General features: G+C 32.0%; 2 protein-coding genes across 2 annotated transcripts; both read left to right on the top strand.

Annotated features, from left to right (window-relative positions):
- Positions 1-5346: 5346 nt before the first annotated feature.
- Positions 5347-8646, top strand: LOC105640084 (putative serine/threonine-protein kinase PIX13). The gene is made up of 6 exons (XM_012224306.4): positions 5347-5930; positions 6051-6448; positions 6804-6939; positions 7066-7205; positions 7786-7906; positions 8010-8646. Exons 1-6 carry the CDS (start codon positions 5798-5800, stop codon positions 8333-8335), a joined length of 1254 nt encoding a protein of 417 aa, XP_012079696.1. The 5' UTR covers positions 5347-5797; the 3' UTR covers positions 8336-8646.
- Positions 8647-9176: 530 nt separating this feature from the next.
- Positions 9177-11361, top strand: LOC105640083 (putative serine/threonine-protein kinase PIX13). The gene is made up of 7 exons (XM_089726374.1): positions 9177-9321; positions 9461-9702; positions 9745-9795; positions 10092-10227; positions 10350-10516; positions 10552-10726; positions 10820-11361. Exons 1-7 carry the CDS (start codon positions 9177-9179, stop codon positions 11143-11145), a joined length of 1242 nt encoding a protein of 413 aa, XP_089582500.1. The 3' UTR covers positions 11146-11361.
- Positions 11362-11506: the final 145 nt, after the last annotated feature.

Below are 11506 nucleotides of genomic sequence, written 5' to 3' on the forward strand. Positions count from 1 at the left end.
TCAAATTGTTTTATCATGTGGAATTTCATTTAGTTTGAATGTGTGTGTATATATATATATATATATATATATATATATATATATATATATATTTTTTTTTTTTTTTTTTTTTTTTCTTTCTTTCATAGCCAAGACCTTTTGGATTTACGAGTATCAAAGATAAGTTCTCTATTTCAACTCAAAAAGGTACTAAACAATTCAAAGTATACAAGATTACAATTAAGAAAACTTAATATTATATTTAATGAAACTTTATTAAAATATTGTAGATTTATAATGTTGCACTATATATTGCAAACAATGACATACTTTTCTTTATTACAAATCATTTTGATATTTATCATTTTTAGATTATATTAAATAGGATTTTGATTATTCTTCCTAATAATTTTATAATTCATAATAATTTATTAAAAATAATAATATAAAATAATTAACAAAATAATACTTAAATACCCGTGGGCGAAGCGCAGTTTTTTCACTAATTTAGTTTATAATGCTATTTTAAATATTGATATTTAAATGAACTTAAGTTTTAATTTTTGAACTTAATTATAGTTTAATTTAGTTTTTTGCGATTTTGATGCTTCTAATTTTATATTAAATTATATTTATAAAACGAGACTATGTGCTCTAGAGTTGATTGTTACTCTCTAGAAAATAAAGTAAATCAAGAATTTAATTTGTATCTTTTGGGGCAAGGATTTTTTCTATCAACCGTTTCAAGACACGGCTTGTAAAATTATCGACAACCAATTTGTTTGAGGCAAACCCATAAAGCTCCTACACAGTACCCCCTTTATCTTTTCATAGTACACAAGTGCTCCCAAGCCAACTGTCATCTGGGGCACCTGAAGTACTGGTGCAACTTCGAATTCATATACTCTAAGATGGATTGCAGGATTTGTGTGACTATCATTTTGAGGAAGACACTGAAATCTATCAGTGAGGCGACTAGATTGAAGCGACATATTATAATGATATGTCACTTGCTCCTTTCTCCCGTGTGGTGGTTGATAGCTCTTTTCCGGTTAGACACCACTTGCACCAATACCCCTTGGGGAACCTCGAAACTAGTGCTCCCAACTCTCTACTATTTTTTAAAGTATAATCTACTTCTTCAATCTTAGTCATCTATCTACCAATTGGTGATGAAATAACATAAGATATATATAAAAGAAGAATATTTCTCAAACATAAGTGTTCACTCTGAGAAATAATTACGGATTGACTAATAGCTTAGACGTACCAGATACTAAAGTCTACCAACTACAGGAGAAATTACGCCACTTTAACATCTTAATTAAAGGACTGAAAGTTGTGACTCCATGATAAACGCTTCATCGATTGTTGGAATAAAATAGACAATGCTTGAAAATAAAAAATTGCAGAAAGCTTTGTAAAAGAAAGTGATTGCTTGAATTAAAAATATTGTATTGAAAAAAGGTTGAATTGCAAAGACAAATTAACGTACTTGGAAAAAGAAATTATAATGAACATAAAGGATATTGAATTAAAATTGCTTGATAATTGTAGTTTATTTTGATCTTGAGTTTGATTTTTGGAGTTGATTGTTAGAAGCCTCCTTTGATGTTTAAGCTTGGCTTTTATAAGACACCTGGCGATTATTAGTTTACGTGCATGACATCTCAACTGTCCAGGTAACTACTTAGGTAATTTCTTTCCATTGTGTATTGTGCAAGTAGTTGCTTGATTCTTTTTGTTAACCATCTTCTGTTAACTTCCAACATATTTTCTTAGTTATTAATTAATTAATTATGAGCCTTTAATATGCTAAAAGCCAATTAATTAATTAAAGTCCAAATAAATCATAAAATTACAAGTCAAATCCATAAAACAAAAATAATTAAAATATGGTGTAAATAATAAGTTTCATCATTTTCAAGAGTTTGTCAATATCTTCAAAACTTCAAAAACAAAGAATGAGTTACTATCAAAATTAAGAGATATAATAACTAACTTACCCTGCTCTTGTTTTTATACAGTAGTAAAACTATGTTCAATTTTTGTGGGTTTTGAATTAGGAGTTTGAATCTCTTCTTCGTCATGAGGATTAGATCCTCCTTCAGCATGTTCCATGTTCTGTGGAGGAAAATTTCTAAAACCTGCGGTAGGCCCTTCTTCTGAATCCTATAACCTAGCAACTTCCTTTATAAAGCATATTTCGAGGCATTTGTGAACCTCATCAATAACAATAGATAAAATAAAATGATTGAAAGTAGCAGTAATGGGATCCCAGCAAGCATGCCAGCTAGGCATTAGTTGCCATGTTCGAACCGGCACCAAATTGTATTGTAAATGAACTGTAACTGTCGATTAAAAATTTTGAACTAAAATCGCCAGTTCACGAGCCGGTTAAAATTCATATCGATGTTACAATATAAACTTGAACCAGTCTGGAACCGGCGATTTTGGTCCGATTCGAACAAAGAATTTCTACTTTTTATTTTCAAAAATTTGTACTTAACCTATTCTGTATACCTCTAAAGTCTAAATAAATCTTTACTACATGATACACTTTGCTTAAAAGAGGTTTTTAATGCATAAAATTGCCCTTGAATATTATAAGGGAAAATAATTATTTCATCCATGAGGTTTCATAAAATTAATTAACTCATTTTCATATTTTTATATATTAGGTATTTAATCCTTGAAGTTTGATTCCGTCATATTATATGTCCTTCCATCCAATTTTAATGATTTTTGACCTTAAATATGTAGTGAAAGAGTAAAAAACCTTGTAATAAAACACAAAGAGAAGCATTATCCTTCTTCTTCTTCATTTCTCCAAATCTCCATTTCTACAACTATAGAAACTCAAATAAATAAATAAATACATTTAAACAAGTTAGAAGCTTGGGTTAGTAAATGATAAAATTAGAAATCGAAAGGCAACAATCATATGAAAGATGTAACTCTCTTCCTTGAAATCATATAGACATATTTACTTATACTCGTATATAATATAATTTATACATAAGCAAATATAATAAACATTTGGTGAGATGATTTAAATCTCAAACTGAGGAAACCCAATAGCATTTCAGAAAAGAAATTGGAAACAGTATCTGATTTGGCAAACGGAACCGACGACAAGATATGTTGGTGGCCAAGGTTTAACCACGTCTAAAATGAGAGTTTGAGTTGGTGTTTAGGGCTCTCTCGGAGATCTCTGGTTCCTTAGGTTGGACCCATGCCAAATGGGCTCATATATAATGCCTTCCCAATGAACAAAAGTGTAAAGAGATCTGTGAAAAGGTGAAAACGTGAGGGATTTGGAGGTGACAAACGGAACAGGTGACTCAAAAGACCCGACTCGACCCGCTTTGTTATCCTTTTCCTCCTCCATTAGGATCAGAATCCTCAATCAACGGCACCGACTACCACTACTTCAAGCTCTTCCATCTCAACCACTACTGACTATTGCTTTTCTTTCGCCGGAGCAGACCTTGATTCATGCCTTTCTTTGTTATACAGTATAGTTTGATGTGATGGAAACAATATCTTTGAAACATAATGGTTGGAGAGATGAAGAAGGATAGTGCTTTAATTTTTTGTTTTATCATAAGGGTATTTTTGTCTTATTATAGTCTTTTAGTCGTTCACCAGATATTTAATGCCAAAAATCATTAAAATTGACGGTTTAACACGATGGAATCAAACGTCAATTACTATATACCTAATATACAAAATTATGAGGATAAATTAATTAATTTTGTAAAATTTTAAGGACGAAATAATTATTTTCTCATATTATGATTCTATATTTGATATTTCAAAGTAACGTAGATATCTATCATGCTCTTAAATTTACAATTTTTAATAACCACATCCTAATTCATCCTTATACTTTACATAAATAATTTTGCAGCACCTCAAACATTGCGAAGAATTTATTGTGCCCCTTAAAGTATGCATTTTGATATCATTGCGCATCTCTCTACACTAGCAACGCTAGTTTCTTTATATGTTTTTAGTTTTTATATACAAATATTGATTTAATGTGTGGTTGTTACAACTTTTAAACTATAATTTTCATATTTTTAATTACTAATATGTGTTTAATAGATAAAATTTTACAAGTTTGAATGTTTAATAGAAAATTTTGCTAGTTGAAGTATTGAATATGTGCAATTTTTATAAATTGAAATATTTAATAAGTTAAAAGTAAAACTAAAAAGTGTATTATAAATTTTTTTTATATAAAATATTGGGGGGGTGAATTTATACATTTTACTAACATTGTACCAAGGATATCTCTAAAGTATTTATTCATGACGGATATTACAATATGATCTAGGTTGGTTTTTAAAAATTTTAATTTGTCATAAGAATAAAATTTTAAAGCTCGAGGACAACTTATGCTGTAGGCCAATTATTAATAGATGATGACAAGCTAAACATCACATCATACTTAAGCATGGCCGGCTCATTAAACCGTCGGTTCAAAAATTTTAAATATTGAATTTGAATCGGTCTTTGAACCATCGGTTTCAGTCCGATTTTGGTTCCAGCCGATTCTGATGCGATTCTGATGAACCAACGGTTTCGATTACGGTTTCCTGCGATATAAATTTTTTTTAAAAAAAAAAAATCCGTTCTAACGTTACATCTTTCTTTTGAAAATATTAATGTGAGTTTAAAATATATTAATAAATTTTATTTTAAATAAATTTTAGAATGCTCAAACTCATATAAGAATAAAATTAATTAATTTTACAAAATAATCAAATAAGTTATCAATTTATTTTGTTTAAATGTTATCAATTAAATAAATAATAAGAAAATTTTGAAAAATGCTTCAAAAAGAATGTAATTTTAAACTTAGTAAACAATTTAAAAGGATAGAAAAAAAAAGTTAAAAACAATATAAATTTAGACTAAATATTTCTCTCTTTTTATACTATTTTACTTTTTACATTTTTAACTTTTAAAATAAAAAGTCTTTTAAAAAAAAAAACTTAAGTAAAGTATCATATTAAGACTTTTAGAGACGTATAAAATAGGCTAAGTAATTATTATTTTGAAAATAAAAATAGAAAATTTTCCGTTCGAACTGGACCGAAATCGCCGGTTAACCGATGGTTCAGGGTAGATTCAGGTTCAGATTTTAACATTTACATGAACCTTAACCAGCTCTCGTACTGCCAATTCCATTTCAAAATTTTAAACCAATAATTCCGGTCTGATTTTGTTTCATATACAGTACGGTTCGATTCCGGTTCAAAATTAACCGTGGCCATGCGATTCACACCCAGAACAGCTTCAGTCAACGCTGATTTTCCACTTTTGCATCTTTTGACCTATAATTTGCAAATGTTGCTCACGATTCAAAAATGCAACCCCAAAAACTTCCTTTTTGCTCTGCCACAGCAAATTGTAGAAGTAAAGAATTTGTCACGCAGTGTTCTTACATTCAAGTGATTTCGATGCAAATCTGCACATCGGGTCGAGGAACGAAACGGGCAGAGGAAGAAAATTGAGAAGAAGAAACTCTTTGTAAAGATTTCATCAAGAAAATATATTAAGGTTGCTTTGACAATATCGCGTTCAATCCCTTGTCATAGTAAGATGCTACGCGAGTGCTTGGCTCTTTCTCTTTGTTGACTTGAAACAAACTATATCAAGTCTTTTTATAACCACTGTGAGACGAAGAGTACAGCTTTTGATGCATTGACTTCAATCCTAAAGGTCTATGTAACAAGTCCTGTTATTTTCTCTAAATCTAATTTCACCACCGATTACGCCAATATAGGAAAAAATACTATATATTTTGATGGGTATTTGCTGGAGTTGCATTAATGGCAAGTCCAATCCAACCCCAAAATCTGATATCCTCACTCCGACACCTGCAGAGCCAATCCCAGAACCAGATCTACTCCCGAGTAGTGTGGCCCATCTGATCGATAGTAAGTTATCATATTACCAATGGATTTTGTTCATTTTGCTCCGAATTTATCATGGAACTTTCTGCAGACATGTGGTGGGCACTAAACTGTTCTGTTTTTTTCACTTTATTATATCATCAGGTGATGATTCTTTTCTGGGTAGCAACGTTTCCCGCACCAGTTGGATGTCTATGGCAACTACCAATGTTACAACTCTGTTGTCTCAAGTAAGCGGAGTAATTGCAGCTATTTGGGCCGATAATGTTGCAGAGGACAATGAGTTCTCAGCTGCAATAGAAGATGACAACATCCCAGACGGGGGAACTGCATCTGATACAAAGTTGAAAGCTTTTACTTTTGCACAATTGCAAGCTGCAACCTTTAATTTTAGAACTGATATGGTGTTGGGAAAGGGAGGTTTTGGCAGTGTCTATAAGGGCTATATCAAGGAGAATGTACCATCCCAAGGTACCAGGAAACGAGCCATTGCTGTTAAAAGATTGGATGCAAACAGCAAACAAGGATTTCGACAATGGAGAGTGAGTTTGTTCATATATCATTTCGGTTTTTTTTTTTTTTTTTGGTTGTTCTCAAGGATTAGAAAGATAAAATAGATTGATGAAACAAGTGAAAATCAAATTTTCTCGTTTTTTCCATTGTTTTGGCATCTCTTTTTGTCTTTTAAATAAATCAAATGAATATGTTTTAATAATATAATTTCCTTTGATCATTTGAAAATAAGAACCAAAAACTATAACAGAATTGATAGGCCTAGGATGTATGAACTTTTTCAATTTCTCTCTGTTAGTATAATTGTTAAATGTAATAAATAAAGTTTATCTTTTGAGCAGATTCATCGTTGAATCATTTTTTCGTTGTTATTTGTCTGTACAGACAGAAGTTGGTTTCCTAGGAAGGCTTTCTCATCCTAACATTGTAAAGTTGTTGGGATATTGTAAGGAAAATGAAAAGTTCCTCATTGTTTATGAACTCATGCAAAAGGGCAGCTTGAATTACCATTTATTTGGAAGTAAGAACTAATTAACGTCAGTAAATTGTGAAGTCGCCAATTGCTGCATATTTCTTGTTTTTTGCCGATAAATTAAATAACCTCATTTTCTTCTGTGCGTTGCACTGTATATTTTGATTTGTGCAGAGAGCTCAAATCATTTGCTTCCATGGGAAAAAAGGGTTAAGATTATGATAGGAATGGCTCAAGGCCTGTGTTACTTGCATACGATGGAGAAGCCAATAATTTTCAGAGATTTCAAGTCCTCAAATGTACTTCTTGACCAGGTAAAAATTCTGTATGATTTCTATATGCCATTCAGGAATATGTCTAGGTTGAAGCCATGACATGACAAATTCTTTTGTATTTAGGCTACTTCAAGGTCTTGAGTATTTTAGAATTAAGTTGCAGCTATATTCTCTCTGTCATGTTCACAACATATTTGTACTGTTACAAGATAAGAGTACTGAGAACAATTCAAAACAGAACAGATATGTTGAGAATAGCAATGTGGATTCTAAGACAACAAGTTTAGAAGATTGGATTTGATTGCAGCTGGTTTCATTACTTTCATTTGCATTTCCATTAATTAATATGATTAGTTAAATAGTTATAATAAGGTTTAGTTCATTTGGAAATTCTATCAATTAACATAAGGTTTTAGTTCAAGCATAACTAATTCCATAAAATTAAAAATTTAGAATTCTAAATTAATTTTTATTTTATACCAAATATGAAAGTGTTGATATATTAATGAATTGCATAAAACTTTATGCAGTTCTTTTAAACCAAGCAAGCCGTACAGAAAAATATTAAGTGATTCATGAGTATGTAATTTTTCTCCAACTTCATTTTTTCTTGCTTTAGTCTTGCGCTGCAAAAATATCAGATTTTGGCTTGGCAAAATGGGGATCTGCCGATAATTCATGTGTAACAGGACATGTTATGGGCACAGCTGGTTATACCGCTCCCGAGTATAAGGCCACAGGTAATTCTTGGAACCATCTAAACCCAGATAAAGTAATTTGGAGTTATACGAAGCCACTTGTTATAAACTGACTTCTTAAACTTTTACATAAATCATTTATCAGGAAGGTTGTATGTAAAGAGCGATGTTTACAGTTTCGGTGTAGTTTTGGTCGAGATGCTTACAGGCTTGCGAGTAATAGATAGGCAACGTCCACCTGGAAAACAACAGCTGCTGACTTGGGCAAGTCCACGCTTAATCCATAAAAGAAAGTTGATGGAGATAATGGACTCTAGGTTGGAGGGAAGATACTCTGTCAAAGAAGCTTTACAAATTGCTCGGCTTGCTTTGAAATGTACTGAGAACGGCCCGAAGTTGCGCCCATCAATGAAGGAAGTTGCAGAGATCTTACAACAGATTGGAAATCGATATGTAACTGGTGAAGCCTAAATTTCGTCCGACCTTGTCTTCATCAGATAGCATTATCAATTCTTGCCTTGAATTTTGAGAATGATTAACTGTAAATTGGATAAGAGTGAACCTCATTCGTTTGATTTCACCCGATTCAAAGGTTAGGTTTTGCTGCATTGCAAAAAGGATGAGATGTTGCCATATGAGCAGCGAAAAATGAAGGGTTAATTAAGCCATTATTGTCTATTTTCATTTAATTAAACCACTATTGTTGGATTGTTGAATTTAATCATTTTATCCTGTGAATAATATCACTCGTTATTCTTATAGAAAAGATATCAATTGAATGATATTTATGTTTGATATTATTTATTAAGTAAATTGTCTGTTTTAATTTGTTGGCAAAATGATCTTGCAAGCTTGACGGTACTCAATTGCAAATATTTTCCATTTACATATCAAAATAGAAAAAACTAAAAATTTCAGATATCATAAATGTGATTTACCCCTGTTTCTTCCCCGTTTTCCATGCAATCGAGGAATGAAACAAGAAAGTGATAAGAAGCAATAGGAATGAGAAACTCTTTCTGAAGAAGCAAGTTATAACTATTTTTAATTCATCAAGAAAAATATTGTTAAGGTTGCTTCCACTTCGTCGTATTCAACCCCTTGTTTACGTTAAGATGTTTATATTTGCAAGTTGTTGACCTGAAAGTTTCTGATAAAAATACCAATTTTTTACCATTGACAGAGTAAGAGTAGAACTCTAAATGGCAATGACTTCGATCCTCAAAACTCTATGTAATGTCTTATTCTTTTCAACAGTGAGTAAGCCAGTATAGAGAGATAAAGAAAAAAAAAAAAAAAAAAAATCTTTTTGATGAGTGTTTGCTCGAGTTACATTGTTGGAAAGTCCAATCCAACGCCAAAATCTGATATCCGCATGGACCTCACCACATCACAACCTGTAGAGCCGATTCCAGAACCAGATCCACTCCCGAGTACTATCGCCCATCTGATTGATAGTAAGTTGATCATTTTACAATTGGGTTTTGTTCATTTTGCTCTTAATTTGTCTTTAACTTTCTGCAAACATGTGATGGCACTAAAATGCTCTGTTTTTTTTACGTTATTGTATGATCAGGTGATGGTTCTTTTATGGCTAACGACGTTTCCCGCAGCAGCCGGAAGTCCATGGCAACTACCAATATTACAGCATTATTATTTGCACCAATAATAATGCAGAGGACAATGAAATATCAGCGGCAATAGAAGATGACAATATCCCAGATGAGGGAACTGCATCTGACTCAAATTTCAAAGCTTTTACCTTTGCCCAATTGAAAGCGGCAACCTTTAATTTTAGAAGTGATATGGTTTTGGGAAAAGGAGGTTTTGGCTATGTCTATTAGGGCTATGTCAACGAGAAACAGGCTGTTGCTATGTAGAGAATGTTGCTCATCAGAAACAAAGGATTACGGCAATGGAGAGAGAGTTTGGTATATCTTCGTACATTATATTATTTCGTTTATATATATAAACTAATGCTACTTGTTTATATATATATATTTGGTCGTTGTCAAGAATTAAAAATAAATACGTTTCAGTAATATAATCTCCTTTGACAATTGGAAAATAAGAACCCAAAACTATAAAAGCATTGATACCTAACAGGCCTTGGGGATATTATAGTTTTCAATTTCTCTCTGCTAGTATAATTGTTAAATGTGATGAATCTATTTTCTTTGGGCACTTTCATCATTGTGTTGTAATTTTGTACCAATTGTTTGTACAGACAGAAGTTGGTTTCCTCGGAAGGCTTTCTCATCCTAACATCGTAAAGCTGTTGGGATATTGTAAGGAAAATGAGAATTTCCTTATTGTTTATGAACTCATGCAAAAGGGCAGGTTGAATTACCATTTATTTGGAAGTAAGAACTAATTAATCTGTGTAAACTCTGTAGTGGTCAAATGCAACATACTTTGGTTTTTGCTGATAAATAAATAAAATTACCTCATTTTTTCTATGCACTGCATTTTTTACTTTGTGCAGAGAGCTCGGATCGATTGCTTCCTTGGAAAACAAGGATTAAGATTATGATGGGAATGGCTAAGGGTCTGTGTTACTTGCATACGATGGAGAAGCCAATAATTTACAGAGATTTCAAATCCTCAAATGTGATTCTTAATCAGGTAAAAGTGCTGTACTGTTTATATATGCCTTTTGGAAATCTGTAAACGTTGAAGTAATTTAAACCAAGCACTTTATACAAAGATATCAATCTTTAACCTGTTATTCTCTTGCATTTCTTTTATACTGCAAAATATCAAACTTTGGCTTGGCAATGTGGGGACCTGCTGATAATTCATATGTAACGGCACAAGTTGCCGGTAAAGTTGGTTACATCGATCCCGAGTACGTTGCCATAGGTATTTCTTTGAACCATCTAAAACTCAGATGACTAGTTCTGTTCAAATTTCTGGCCTTCAATAACTTGTAGTTACATGGCACCAATTTACCAGGAAAATTGTATGTAAAGAGCGATGTGTACAGTTTCGGAGTAGTCTCGGTCGAGATGCTAACAGGGTTGCGACCAATTGATAAAAGACGTCCATTGGAACAAGAAAACCTGGTGAATTGGGCAAAACCAAGCCTAGTCCATAAAAGAAGGTTGAGACAGATAATGGATCCTAGGTTGGAGGGAAGATACTCTATCAAAGAGGCTTTACAAATTGCTCAGCTTGCTTATAAATGTCTTAATGAAAATCCCATTTACCGCCCATCAATGAAGGAAGTTGCAGAGATGTTTGAACAAATTGGAGATCGATATATAATTGGTGAAGCATGAATTTCATCCTCCCTCGGCTTCCTAAGATATACCGTGTCCATTCCAGTAGTGAATTTTTCGGATAAATGTGATTGTATGCAGAAATACTTCAAATTTTAGCTGTCTTGTCTTGTAAGTTGCTATAATTACAATTTTTTTTTTTTTAACAATTACAACCTGATTTAAAAATTTGAAATGTAAGGTAAAACAGACTTAGGTCTCTAAATTATATCCTAATTAATACTCTTTTCTTTTTTTTTTTTTTTTTTTTTTTGAGAAGTTATTATAACGCCCCTAACATTCGCTTAAATCCACTATTAGGTATTTCAATCAAAAAAAAAAAAATCCATACAAAATATAAGCATATTTCATTTAAAAAATT

This window comes from Jatropha curcas, chromosome 9 (assembly GCF_041381405.1).
Source record: "Jatropha curcas cultivar XTBG-Jc1 chromosome 9, XTBG_Jcur_1.0, whole genome shotgun sequence".
In the NCBI taxonomy this organism is placed as follows: Eukaryota; Viridiplantae; Streptophyta; class Magnoliopsida; order Malpighiales; family Euphorbiaceae; genus Jatropha; species Jatropha curcas.